At 42.3% G+C, this 14,858-nt stretch overlaps 1 protein-coding gene across 1 annotated transcript; it reads right to left on the bottom strand.

The window, feature by feature from the left end:
• Nucleotides 1-1,502: 1,502 nt before the first annotated feature.
• dmrt2a (doublesex and mab-3 related transcription factor 2a) lies at nt 1,503-4,518 on the bottom strand. The gene is made up of 4 exons (XM_015960282.3): nt 4,401-4,518; nt 3,776-4,164; nt 2,726-2,822; nt 1,503-2,643 (listed from the first exon to the last, which is right to left on the bottom strand). Exons 2-4 carry the CDS (start codon nt 4,121-4,123, stop codon nt 1,634-1,636), a joined length of 1,455 nt encoding a protein of 484 aa, XP_015815768.1. The 5' UTR covers nt 4,124-4,164; nt 4,401-4,518; the 3' UTR covers nt 1,503-1,633.
• Between the last annotated feature and the right edge of the window lie 10,340 nt (nt 4,519-14,858).

Here is a 14,858-nt window from a genome sequence, read left to right as displayed (position 1 = left end):
ACACACACTCATGCACGCACGTACACACACACGCACGTACACACACATGCGCATGTACACACACACACACACATGCGCGCATGTACACACACGTACTCACACACACACACACACACACACACACACACACATGCGCACATGTACACACACGTACTCACACACACACACACACACACACACATGCACGCACACACACTCATGCATGCACGTACACACACACACATGCACGCACACACACTCATGCACGCACGTACACACACACACACACATGCACGCACACACACACACACTCACACACTCATGCACGCACATACACACACATACACACTCATGCACGCACGTACACACACACACACACATGCATGCATGTACACACACATACATACACACACACACTCATGCATGCACGTACACACGCACACACACTCACACACTCATGCACGCACACACACACGCACATGCGCACACACGTCTGTTTTTCTATCATAGTGAGGACCCTCCATTGCCTTCCATTCATGTTTGTGACTCCACTATACCTAACCCATACCCTAACCAGAGCTGATCTGTTCCTAACCCTGACCTTAACCAAAACTTCATTCACACCAAACCTCTACAACCAGCTGGTAAGCTTCTAAAACAGCGAGGACCAAAAAACATTCTCACTTTGTAGAGAAAATGGTCAAAATGGTCCTCAGTGTGTAGTAAGTACAAGAGCACATCGCATGCACGCGCGCACACACACACACACACACACACATACAAACACACACACAGTTATTTTAGCCCGTATATCAGGTTCCAACACAACTCACTTCTCTTTAAGAGATTTATTTATGAATAAGCAACAACACATAATAATAATAATAATAATGTTATTTTGAAATAACTTTTCTTTTAAAGTTGCTGTGGCTTAAATTAATCTTCTAATAAATTATAATAAATCATTTCAGCTGTTTTTAAAACTTGTTTATATGATTTTTCTTTAAAACAGACCTTAAATGAAGCTTTTTTTAAATCAACAACTATTCAATTTTCTTTCAGAATTAACTATTTTATAGATGTCGTTCAAATATTTTCACTTCATATCAAAGTGTTAGACAGTAAAAATGTTTATTCCTAATTTAATCTCAGAAGATTTTAAATTGTAAAGCAGATTTTTTTTTCCAAGTAATTATTTTTTCTGCATAAGGAAAAATAAAGAATAAAAGATGAAAGGTTTTAATCGTGTAAAAATAACCAAATCCATTTCATGGCAGCAATAATAAAAATGTTTTTATTAAACCCGGAGCGTGGACAAGCCCTTCCGTGGCGGAGCTGGTGCTGAAACCTGTTAGAACATCCTCCAGCCTGTTGGAGAACATCGCCTCCATAATAAAACCACTTCATGAAACTCGAGCATCTCAAACCTTAAACACGCAGGAAATCCCTTCGGACACACGAGAGTTCTGAATCGTATAAAGTTTATTACCGAGAGGAAAACGCTGGTTTAAATAATCAAACAATAAAACAGCATCAAATAGAATATACTGTACATTCATTTTTACAGAGAAAGCATTCAAACTGACCACAGCGCTGATGTTCTTACTGCATCCCAAACAGCTGACCTTTGACCTTTAGTGCAACAAACGTAAAGTTACTGGAATGCTCGGCTCATGGTGGGCGGCGGCCGTTTCAGAATGGCCTCCACAGAGAAGGAGAGCGACTCGCCGGCTGCCATCTTGTTGCCAGGTTTGCTCGCAAAGTCTTTTCCATAGCGGTCAGTGACCTTTAACCCCTGAATGTCCTTGGCGGCGCCCTCCCTTAACTTGCGGGCCGCCTCCTCCAGGAGCTCTTTACAGTACGGAGCTCTGATCTCTGGCCCGGTTCTGCCGGGCCCGGGGGCTTTCTCGGTCCGTGAGTGCAGGAGGGAGTGGAAGGAGTTGAGTTTCACGGAAAGCTTGGGAGGAGAGAAGGCCGAGCACTCCTTCTGCCCCGCCTGAGCCACGCTGGGGGGCTTCGGATCAGGCCGCTGGAAATCCAGCGAGTCCTGCAGAGACGCAGCTCGGGACCCTTCCAGCTTGGCGGCGAGGACGGCCTCGGGGTCAGGAGGCTGGCTCTCGGTGGGCATGGCTTTGGGCTCCCACACAGAACCGGGCTTCATGTTCTGCACGGCCGTGGCGTTGAACAGACACTGCTGGTAGAGCAGAGCGTCACCCAGGCTGGCGGCGCCGCGGGGCCACATCACGAAGCCGCCCCGTGACGGCTGCAGCGGGTAATGGCGGTAGGTTGTGGCCACGCTGACGTTGGAGGAGATGAGCTCCACGTTAGAGCCGGACGGGTACTGCATGGACAGGTCCAGGCAGTTGGGGCCCAGGAAGCCACACAGCTCTTTGGGCTGCGGCTCCACCTGAGCCGCCGGAGCAAAGGACGTCTTATAGGAGTTGTAGTCTGCAGTGTGATGGACCATCCCGTTTGGGAAGACCAGCGTTCCCGGGACTGCCTGGCTGCTCTCCATCAGCTCCCGCTCTTTGTACTCGCGCTCCAGCATGATGGTCTCCAGCTCCTTATCAGCAAAGGCCCTCCTCTTCCTCATCCGGTCGCTCAGCGGTGGAGGAAGGGTGGTGTTGGCTGCCAGGAACGGGTCGGGCTGGACTGGACGGTACCCTGTTAGGAAACACAAATAATCAGCTCCAAACTCCAGAAATGTAAACAATAACTGAAACTGGGTGTTAATCTGCAGTTTTACCTTCGAGGATGCTCTTGGCGAGCATGGTGGACGGTCGGATGTGCCGCTGGTAAATCCTCCTCTCTGCTGGGATCTGTTTGGAGATTCCTTTCTTATCCTGAAAAACAAAACCGACAACGTTAAACCCGACTGTCAGGATGTTCGTCTTGATGCTTGAACAGTGACTGATTAGTCACAGATTAGAGTCAATCTGTTTGGATTATTTAAACCAACAATCTCTAGAATACTCTGGGAGATGAAAGCATCAGGAGTGTTCTGACGCGGAGCGGGAGCAGCTGAGATGGTTCAACTTTTACTCTCAGAAAATAAAAGATTTTTTTATTTGGCAAAACTTTACGAGATATTTTAAACTAAAGAAAAATTAGAAACAGAAATTATACAAAACGAGAAGATTTAAACAGAGAAGTTAATTAAACAGGAAGAAAAGATATTCAACCAACACACAATAATAAAATGATCTAAATACATTTTATTTATTTCCTTAATTATAAAACCATAAATATTAACATCTGAATAAAATATAAAAACATACATTTGTAAAAATTAAGAACAAACTTTTTGTGTTTTAATGTTAGAATTTAAATGATCTTTATTATTTTTAATCAATCACAAATAATTGAATTTGTCATGCAATCGTTTCAGTTTAAAGTCATTTTTTTGTTTTGTTTTATGACAATATTTACCAATAAATTATGTCTGTTCAGCTTTTATTCTGCAGATTCTCTCATTCCTCCTTTAACTTTAATTTGTTTAAAACAAGATGAAGATCAAACTTGAGCTCTAGAATTTATTATTATTATTATTATTATTATTATTATTATTATTTGTATTATTTGTATTAATTGGGGGGTTTGTGGGAAATAACGTGTGATGTGATAATTTTACAGAATAATTTTAAACTAAACATTTATGAACTAGATTATTATAAAGCAACGAGAGGAATCAAATCTGAATTAAAATCCTAAATAAATCCTGATATTTTCGGTGAGAAACCCAGAATGTTCCGAGTCCGGTTCCTGGTTCTACAGACCCCCCCAGACCCGGACCCACCTCCGTGGCTTGCTGCCTCCTCAGGGCCACCTGGGCCGCCATCACCCGCTGCCGCTCCACCACCAGCAGGCAGTTGGCACACTGGCAGTCCCTCCAGCGGCAGAACCGCTTGTGTCCCTTCAGACAGGACACCACGCCGTGGTTCCGGCACCGAGCGCACTTCGGAGTCCGGCTCAGCTTCCTCTGGTCCCCCGAGCTCAGGCCGCTGGGGCCCGGCTTGTCGTCTCCATCGTCCTCGGAGGCGGCGGGCCCGAGCGGCGCGGAGCCGGGCCGGCTGCTGGACTCCGCCTCGTCGCTCTCCAGACTCTCCACGTCGATTTCGAACTCGCAACCGGCGCTGTCTGACATGTCTGTCCGCTTCCTGGGTCCGGTTCGGATGCTGCTTGGATCTGAAGATTAAACCGGATTCGTGAATGAACCGTTCAGAAATGATGTAACTAAAAAAAATTAAGTTCTAGAATTTAAAACGACTTTTCAATCAATATAAAATGTAAAATAAGATGATGTTATTAAAATTTAAGCATTTAATCCAAGCTAAAGAAGCTTGATTTTATGTTGTAAACTTTGGTTTTAGGCTGTTTCACATTTCCATCTCTCCCCTTAAACCCGTGAGTGTTCCGTTTACCTCCGGGGTCCGGTAACCTGCTCGTTAGAACCGTGATGGATGAGTCTGACTAGCCCAATTAGCCGTTAATTGCCCGGATGAAGGAACGTCTCCCCGCAAACGCCTCCAACGTTCCTCTGAAGCAGAAACTCACATGGACACAGATATGAGGGCGCTCTCCTCGCTTTGATTGGCTGCTTCCAAACCAGCTCGGCCCAATGGGATCACAGGTAGCTGTTTGGGTGGGCGGAGTCCGGAAATGACTACAAATGCTACAGTTAGCAGGCTAGCTGTATGTTGACTTCTTACACATAAAGAAATGGGTCCAAACAAGAGATCCAGCTTTGGTTTTTACTTGCTAGCATCAGTTAATGAAAGTTACTCAACTTTCATAAACCATAATATTCTAAAATATAGCTAGCTTGTTTAGCTAACTACTCATTTTATCACTGTATTTGCCATTGTTTAAGAAAAACATAATTATTTATGAAACCCATAATCTTGTAGGATTTAGGCAGGAAAATTAGTTTTCTTGTGTTTTTATAATTGATTATGATCCTCCTCATTCAGAGCGCTGTAGGCGAGCCTAGCTACTTCCATATGGGTCATACATTATACCAGGGTAGGTCAGAGAGAGCCGCATTCCTGCTTGTTTTCCAACTTTTTTTTTTTGTTCCTGCTGTTGATTACCTGGATCAGGTGTGTTCAGCCAATTAGAAGAACTGCAGGACTGCAGCTCTCTAGGGCCAGGGTTGCCTACCCCTGGATTATACATTCATTAAATAAAGTCATAAAAGTTATGGAGGGTTTTCACACCACCCATAAATAGAGGCTTCAACTAAGTCCATTTTGTTAAGAAAGGATTCACGTCTGTAACCTTTTATTTGAAAATGACAATTGCAACGGATTATGCAATCAGTGAACGAGTCAGTGCTGGAGATACCGAGTTCCAGTTCCAGCGTCTGTGCTGGGTTGATTCTGAAAGTGAACCTGTTATGAATGAAAATCCAGTGATTATTTGTGATACTTTATTAAAATGTGTGTATTTTGCTGACCAGACAGGGCAGACTTGTTGACCTCAGTTTTAAGCAACACTTGAGTCTGTGAGTTCTCAGAATGTCATGAGATAAATAGCCAAAATGACTTTATTTAGGTCAAAGTCCAAAGTGGATCAGCTGTAGTTTTTCATTGAGTTCGTGACGAGATTATCGTCCAACGGAATAACAGGGTGGACACCAGCTTGTGGCAACGTTTTAAAGGTCAACTTTACTCATGTTTTTTATACATCTGCAGGGGTCTCTAGTCGGAAGGGATGCCTCGCAAGTCATCCTCTGTGGTGAAAAGCTCTGGTGTGCCTGTTTGAGGACATAGAATGGAAAACAACGCGATTTGGAGTCTTATTTCCTGATATTTGGACGTCTCTCCTCTGATTGGCTAACAGCAACATGACTCTACCACTGACTGTGCTCTGCAACGTTGATGTTTTATCTCCACAAATAACTCAAGCCTGGGGGAGTTCTGCTGTGTGGTGGAGTTGCTAATACTAATGGTTAGCTTCTACTTGCTGAGACGTTCTCCGCTGGTTCCCGGACGCTAAGCGAACAACAGCCGTCCCCGTCGCGAGCCAAGATGGGTGAGTCCATGAATGTTAACCCTTTAGGCGCCAGAGTTTTTTTCAAGAAAATATTCAGTTTTGACATGACTAATAATACTAATAAACTGTAAATGAGAAAAATCTTTAGTAGGACCCAAAGTTTGTGTTGGGAGCAAATTCACTCATCTCATTTGCATATTATGATGTCATCAGGCTGCTGTACTCGAGTGCATCATTTTTACAGATGTTCCTCTTTATTTTTACGTTATTTAGAATTTTCCATTATATTTAGAATTTTGTATTTATACATATATACATGTGGTATAAAGCTTTTTCGAAAATTTAATACAAGTTTTTATCTTTCTTGCATTTTTTGTTATTTAAATTGGCCTCGCTCAAGAGAAATGCTTTTTAGCCATATTTGTCAGGTTTGTAGCTTCAGAGGTGTCCTTCCCTTGCATGTAATGATCATTTAATCCAAGGGTAAGAATGAGTATTTTTGATTTTGTGGCACACTTTGACTTCCATATATAACACATCTGCTGCTTTTTTTATGACATTTTTTTACATTGCTTCAATGCCCCAAATACAGTGAAACTAACTTCAAACTTAACGTTTGGCGCTTGTAAGCTCCATACACCTCACTCTGGTGCAGCGCTGGCCGTCCATTGCTGCCCGCCGCAGAAGCGTCATCTTTCCGGCTGGATGAGTGAATTTATTCATCAGAGTCATATTCTGCTTCATATCGGAGTCAGTCGAGACCAGACAGAGATCCGTCAACAAAGACCAGACCTGCCAACAATCGTAAGTGTTAACCCTCTAATATTTGCCTTCTTCGAGCTGCGCTCGTCTCCTCCTCTCCCCCACCAGGAACCTCTCGGCGGGAGGTTGTATTTTTTTGTTGTTGTTGTTTGCATCTCCAACATCATGGCAGCGCCCACATAGATGTGCACAACTGCACATACCATACTAGGGATGTAAGAAAATATTGATATGGCAATATATTGTGATATTTTGTCCAGCAATATTATATTGATATTCAAAAGCTGTGTATCGGAAATATCGACATGGCAATATATTGTGATATTTTTTCCTGCGATTATTACATCGATATTCAAAAGCCGTGTATCTAATTCTTGAAAGAATTTACATGCAAACTGTTGTGTATTTTCTTGTCATTTTGTGCAATTCAATCGCCACCCGCTAGTTGGCAGCAGTGAGCAACGGGTTTTGTTTCCACCACTGAACTGTAAATCCCTCCATCATGGTTCAGATACCTCATGTTAAACATGTTACGTATCAGTTTGGACTGTTTATTGAACATTCTTACAATAAATTCAGTAAAAAAAATTGCTTGTAACGTCTGACTGAATGTATCGCAATATATCGTGATATATCGTATCGTCTCCCCTGTATCGTGATATGTATCGTATCGCCAGAATTTCAAAAATACACATTCCTGTACCATACCGTACCAAATTTATTTGTATAGCGCATTTAAACACGGCATGAGAGCCGACCAAAGTGCTGAACAAAAACACACAATAAAAACAATCAAAAATAAAAACTAAATAAATTAAAATCGAGTAATTCAAATCAAAAAGAAAAGGAGAAAGAGAACAAGTTAGACTGAATTAAAAGCCAACGAATAAAAGTGAGTTTTTAAACGAGACTTAAAAAGGGAAAGAAAGGAAGAGAGTCTGACCAGGAGGGCCAAGTGTTTCCAGAGCTTCGGTGAATAAACTGAAAAGGCACGCTCCCAGCGGGACTTACAGCGGGAGTTAGGGACATGGAGAAGGTGCTGGTCGGCTGATCGGAGGGATCTCGTAGGGACATAAGGGTGAATGAGCTCAGACAAGTAGCCAGGTGCTAAGTTATTGAGGGATTTAAACACAAAAACCAGGATCTTAAACTCTATCCAGAGATGGATGGGGAGCCAATGAAGATTTGCTAAAACCGGTGTGATGTGTTCTCGCTGCCTGGTGCCAGTCAGGAATCGAACTCCTGCGTTCTTCACTAGCTGAAGGCGAGCAAGAGTGGAGGAGGAGATACCATATAGCACTGAGTTGGAGTAGTCGAGACGGGAAGTAATGAAGGCATGGACAACTGAATGGAGATGACGCCTTTTTAAAATGGGCTTAACTTTAGAGAGACGCCTCAGGTGGTAAAAACAGGTCTTAACTACCTGGTTGACATGAATGTCCATTTTTAGTTTAGCATCCATCACAACCCCTAAGTTTGTGACATGGGTTTTCAACCCACCTGGGATAAAAGGAAGGGTCAGTTGGGGACTTTGAGAAGTCTTAGGGCTGAAAATGATAGCCTCTGTCTTGGCATCGTTCAGCAAAAGAAAGTTTTCCGACAGCCAGCTCTTCACATCATTGCAGCATTCAACAAGGGGCTGTAAGGAGTCATTAGGCTTCACAGAGGCATATAATTGGCAATCGTCTGCATATATATGGTAGTCAATGTGCTGTTTTCTAAAAATGTCACCCAGCGGCAAAATATATAAATTAAATAAAAGGGGTCCAAGAATAGAGCCCTGAGGAACACCACAAGTCAAAGCTGCAGAGGGGGAGGCAGCACTACCCATCATAACATTAAAGCTGCAGTCACAGAAGTAGGACCTACCAATCTAAGGCAGTCCCCTGGATGCCGACCAGCTGGTCACACGAGCATCAACTACACGTAAACTTCACTCATCATTAAACAACTACTTTCCAGATGCATTGTGGGAAACTCTAAACCCCACTTACACCCACACATGTAACAACTAGGGTTAAAAGCTCTGAATAGGATTCGTGTATTTTCTGAAAGAACGTGTTACGGTGACTCTGCGAGGTGTATCATCCTCCCAGGCCGCGTTGTGTTCTTGACAGTGAAAGCAGAACGCAAACCCACCCTCGTTGCCCGTTCCAGGTCAGTCGTTGGTGTCATTTTTCCGGTGACTCCGGAAAACTATTTTGGTTGAAGCTGTTTTCAGTAAAGACAGCAGAAGTGGATTAAAAGCCGTCAGGTAGCAGCAGTGATGTCAGCGCTGTTGACAGAGTGCAACAGTGATTAAAGTGTTGGACCTCTAAACAGAGCAGGTAAACAGGTGACATGTGCTCCCTGCAGGTCGTTGAAGTTTGCCCTCCTGGCAGACGCTACTGAGGTGTTTCCACAACAATCACAACTGGCACAAAAACATGGTGTCAGCAGAAGAGGAGCTAGGTGTGAAGTAAAAGCAAGCCTGTAATAGACTCACCTTAACCTTTAACTCAACCTACCATAACAAAAACACGTCTCAAACAACTTTTCTGTCATCCTTAAGAAACAGAGACACGTTTTAAACTTTAGATTATTTAATTGGAGTTAGAAACCGGAGCATCTGTATCTGCTGACTGCAAGTCGGGCTAAAAGACAAAAGATAACCAGTATTTACCCAGAGCCAACGGACGGCCGTGGGAACGGACACCCGGGGCTTTTAAGCTTTTGTCTGTGAAGGGAAATGGAAGCAGAACGTGGAGGCTTTATGACGAGTTACAAAGGGATTGTGTTTGTCTGTTTTGAAACTGAATTGTTTGTGTCTTTAAAGCTAGATGACCATAACTTTTAATGAAATGTGAACCTTTGATCAGATGAAACGTGTTTAGTAGAAAAACTCATTTCAAGAGGTTTTATCTTCCCGTTGGTGTTTGGCTTTAGGAGCCAGCAGAGCTCAGGATGAAATCACTCAGATCAGAACTCCAGAGAATCCTGGGTGACGGGGTGAGAACAGCCAAGTTTCACAAAAGGTGTGCCTCAAGGCTCTGTGCTAGGACTCAGTAATAATGTAGGGCAGATGCAGCGGTGCATCTTCATTCCGATGACACAGCAGCTGTCCTGGCCTAACAACATGCGGTCACATCTGTCCCATCTCAAAAGGTTCTAGACCAGAGGTGGGACCATCTGAGCAGTTCAAGAGTCTGATGTTTGAGGGAAGGAAAGAGTTCTTCAGAATGGTCGTGTGCCTCCAGCCCGGAGGTAAAGGTGTGAACAGTTCATTTTAGGGGTGGGTGGGGTTTTTGGCTCACCTGTGGGCTCTGGTGGGATTCACTACCACAAGGTGATGCAGAAGAAGAAATGGGTTCAATCATGCATCTACTGAGGATTCTGGAGGACACCTTAATTTTCCCCAGCCTGCTCAGGAAGCACAGCCACCTGAGTGGTGCTCAGTGTCCAGGTGAGGTCATCGCTGATGTGACCCCAGGTATTTGAGCTGCTCACCTTCTCCACCTGAAGGTCCTGCACTGACTGATGAGGTCTCGCTTCCTTCTTCATGCCAACTGACGTTGTTTTTTTCTGCAAGGCTGACAAAAAAAAAAAAGATTTTTTCGAATCTATGAACACGCTAATGCTAGGAGCTAATTATGCTCGCAGTAACAGACTTTCAATGTGAATGTTTTTCCTTTTAGAATATTCCTTTCCAAGTTAATCTGAACTTAAATGTTAATAATGAAGTTTTCCATATTAATTGTTCTTAGGGATGAATCCAAATTAGCCGGAGGTTGACTCAGCAGGACAAAGACGCACAAACCCTCAGATCGGAATCGGCCCATAAAACCAGGATCAGTGCATCTGTAGCTGTTGAGACCCGTCTCCACATCGAATATCTGGAAATAAAACTTTTGTTTTATTCAACATGAGGAAACATCTTGTTGCTGCCACTGTGGTGCTTTGTTTCCATCAAGGAAGCGCAAAGTGTGGCCTTCAAAGGGAACGTGTTGGCCCCTTTCTGCAGGTTGTTGATGTGGATAGACGCTTTAAGGCATTTCTACCCTTTTAGGCCTCTTCTATGATCTAAGTTAAACATTCCCTTTAGGCCGTGCTATCCCGTTCCCCAGGCTCAGGTGTTGCTCGTTCCCTCTTGAGATTAGGAGCTTTAATCTTGTGTGTTATAAATATAAATAATTCACAACTGTTTCCCTTCCCAAACCCTCTATTCCTCCCAGCCTCGTGTCTTTTTGTCTCCACACGAGGAAGCGGGCTCTAACGGCTCCTCCATGTGCCGATCCGAGACGTCAGACCTGCAGGTGCAGCTTTATTTGCCACTTCTTCTTAATTTACAGCCGAGGTTACGAGCTGCCACCCCGGACTGCCGTTTCCACACCAGGAATGCTTTGATGTCGGAGAGCCGGCCGGCCGGATGGACGGTCCAGGTGAAACCTGTTGTCCGTGTCAGGCTCTCCGGGGACAGCAGGGGTCCCTCTGGAGTTTTAGTATCGCTTTAAGGAATTCCAAACATCCGTTATATAGTTCCAGGTTTCAGGGAGTTAATCGGAAATGTTCCACTGGATTCTTCGAGGGGTCAAGGAGGAAGTTCTAGGTTCTCATCGAGGTGCCCGGGGGGGAGTTGATGGGATCCTCGGGATTCTAAAAATCCTCTTCTTGGATCTGTGAGGGACTTTTTTCAGATTTGGATTTGGAGTCTTTAGGGATGTAGAACGAAATCCAGACTGAGTCGTTGGGTGATGTAACATAATTCCAAAGCTTGGCTGTAAGGATGCATGGGATCCTTGAACCACTTCCACGGTAGCTGCAGGAGACCTGGAAGATTGCCTGGGATTCTGGGATGAATTTCAGACAATCCAGGTGTTGTTGGACCAAAAATTATAATAGATAGATAGATAGATAGATAGATAGATAGATAGATAGATAGATAGATAGATAGATAGATAGATAGATAGATAGATAGATAGATAGATAGATAGATAGATAGATAGATAGATAGATAGATAGATAGATAGATAGATAGATAGATAGATAGATAGATAGATAGATAGATAGATAGATAGATGATAGATAGATAGATAGATAGATGATAGATAGATGATAGATAGATGATAGATAGATGATAGATAGATGATAGATGATAGATAGATGATAGATAGATAGATAGATAGATAGATAGATAGATAGATAGATAGATAGATAGATAGATAGATAGATAGATGATAGATAGATAGATGATAGATAGATAGATAGATAGATAGATAGATAGATAGATAGATAGATAGATAGATAGATAGATAGATAGATAGATAGATAGATAGATAGATAGATAGATAGATAGATAGATAGATAGATAGATAGATAGATAGATAGATAGATAGATAGATAGATAGATAGATAGATAGATAGATAGATAGATAGATAGATAGATAGATAGATAGATAGATAGATAGATAGATAGATAGATAGATAGATAGATAGATAGATATTTACATCATAATAACTGGACTAACTAAACTTAGCTGGTTACTTTACTTTGATGTTGGATCAGAAATAAAATGTTAAATTTAAAGAATACTTTTTATATTAATATGAGCTAATAATGTTGTGTTTTTATTCTAACGTCATAGTTTAATAAAATCACATCAACGAGATTGAAGAGTTTCAGACGTGCGGGTAACATTAGCTTTATTCTATTTGCTCCGACGGAAGAGGGTGGAGGGTCTGATCAGAGGAAAATGTAATCACACATGTAGATTTATAAATGTCATTTATTTGGTATGTTGTAATCGTTTGATTAACTGATTAACTTATTTGACCTTTTAGCTCACAGGTGTCAAACTCCGGTCCTGGAGGCTGCGATTCCACACGTTTTGGTGTTTTCCTGCTTCAACACACCTGATTTTAATGAGCAGGTGATCAACAGGCTTCTGCAGAGCCTGATGAGCTGCTGCACAGGTGATTCACCTGCGTTGAACAGGGAAACAAACAGATGCAGGACACCGCTGTTCTAGCTCATCCCTACTACAGAGCAGATGTCCCGGCCCGGCTCAGCACCGGTTACCATAACAACCAAACCAGGTTGTGTGGTGGTGAGATGAAAGGATGGAGACGTTCTCACGTTGCCCTTTTTGTTGGAAGCTGCAGCACCTCTTCGGACGCGTCCCGCTGAGCGAGCTGTAAAGTGTAACTGGATCTGTGTAACGACAGAAGAGCATTATGGGATGCTGTTATGTTAATTAGCCTCTGATGGAGTGACAACACATGCAGCTAAGTGGAAAACCAGGCGGGAGGACATTTGTCTCTGTCTGATGGACGGTGACACCTCGACCTCTCGGGGATAACGTGCAACAAACAGGAGGACGTGTCCTCCAGCTGTCGGACGGCTCAAACAGCTGCTTTTAACATCTGTCTCTGTTTAATCACACAAACACCTCATCAGCTATCCCACCAATATCTCATCTGATGATGAATAAGTTCCGACAAAAAATAAATAAACTATTCAATTATTAGTATTTGGTGAGATTTATGGTTTTGAACTCTTAAATGTCAAATTTTTACTGGAGGTTTTTTTTATATGTTCATAATCTGCTGATTTCTTCGTTTTTGTTATTGTGAAAAGTATATTTTCCATATTTTTCTTTATTGGTTCAGTAACTTTTATTTTGCTTCCATGTTTTCTGGTTTGAATTAAAAAAAAAAGTCCGATTACCAGAATAAAGATTCAACTATAAATCTGATGTTCCACGTGTGTCCGCTAGAGGGCAGCACATCTAACCATTCGTTCGGATTCATGGAATCTCTCTGGATTTTAAATTCCTGTGGTGGACTCGGATTAGGATCAGAACAACAGAATCAGATTTCTTTGTAACCCTTTAAGTAAACCTAATTATTGGATCTACAAAGATATGCTTTTATTTTGAAAGGGGTATGATAAATGATGAATGATCGGCACTTGACATCATGATGCTTAACTGGAAAACGTTCCCTGCTGGTTGGGAATGGGCCTCAGCCTGCAGGGATGTTAGATTATGTTTGATCCTGAGGGATGAATGGAGGAGATGGTCCCACGCACCAGGATCGTGTTGATTTGGTCTGTCGAGGGGAAGAAGGAGCTGGATGCGGACTCACCCAAAACCCCAGCTGGTCATGAGATCTGGATTGTGATCTAAAGAGCAGGATGTTGGATCCAAGCAGCTGGACTGATGGTCATCCATAGGAGGACTGGGAAGCTGCTGCTGCTTCTCCTCCTGAGGAATCTGCTGAGAAACCTGGACCTCTGGGATTATTTACATCAGCCCAGGGCAGCTGTTGCTAGTGCCTGTAGCTTATCACCATCAGTGTGTCAGTGGGTGAGTGACTAGTTAATTGTAAAGCACCTTGGGGGGTTGTGGAGCCATGTCACTGCGGGTTTCCCTCCTCATGGATGGATGGATGGATGGATGGATGCAAGCGTGCTTTGAACACAGAAAGTTTTTATTTGTTTTTAAAATATTTTGTGGAAAATTTGTTTTATGCATTGATTTTATTTAACTCCCACTTTTTATTCTTGTGTCTGGTCAATTATTTTCTGTTTTTAGATCATGACGTCATCCACAGCCTGTTGCTGAGTATGCCCCTCATATCCACCAGATGGCGCCAGACCACATGTTTAAACAGGTGGAGATTTAGACAGGTATAAAATATAATTTATGCATTTCTGTTTTATTTCAAATCCTGAAAGTTTATTTTATTATTTTTTCTACTCGTCCTTTAATTCTTTTTTATTTTATTTATTTATCCAGATATCTCTTCACGTTTCTAACATCAGCATTGGTTTGTTCGAGATAAGGTCATTCCAGATGCGACCTAACAAAAATACTCGCGATGGGAAGAAATTTCTTATTTCCTGAAACAAAACTTTAATTTCAAAATTTAAACAGGAAATAAAGTTTTGTATTTATTTTCTCCGTTTTTGTTGTTGGTTGGTTGTGTTTTAAATATGAAATTACCTTTTAATCAGCTTAATGTTTTAATTTACAACACATTAATAATTATTAGTCCAAAATAATAAAATTACAAAACATTTCAGGATAACAGAAAATTTCATGGGTTGTCGGTTAAAATCCGACCCTCGTTATTTGACGCGAAAC

The sequence above is a fragment of the Nothobranchius furzeri genome, chromosome 10, assembly GCF_043380555.1.
Source record: "Nothobranchius furzeri strain GRZ-AD chromosome 10, NfurGRZ-RIMD1, whole genome shotgun sequence".
Classification (NCBI taxonomy): Eukaryota; Metazoa; Chordata; class Actinopteri; order Cyprinodontiformes; family Nothobranchiidae; genus Nothobranchius; species Nothobranchius furzeri.
Note: the sequence above shows the minus strand (reverse complement) of the source record. Positions and strands in the feature narration are given on the sequence as shown.

What these genes read in the sequence shown, in the direction of transcription:
- dmrt2a (XM_015960282.3), bottom strand. Translation starts at nt 4,123, where the DNA reads ATGTCAGACAGCGCCGGTTGCGAGTTCGAAATCGACGTGGAGAGTCTG. An exon ending in GGAGGCAGCAAGCCACGGAG is followed by an intron (nt 2,823 to 3,775) that starts GTGGGTCCGGGT and finishes TTTGTTTTTCAG; the next exon opens with GATAAGAAAGGAATCTCCAA. An exon ending in CGCCAAGAGCATCCTCGAAG is followed by an intron (nt 2,644 to 2,725) that starts GTAAAACTGCAG and finishes GTTTCCTAACAG; the next exon opens with GGTACCGTCCAGTCCAGCCC.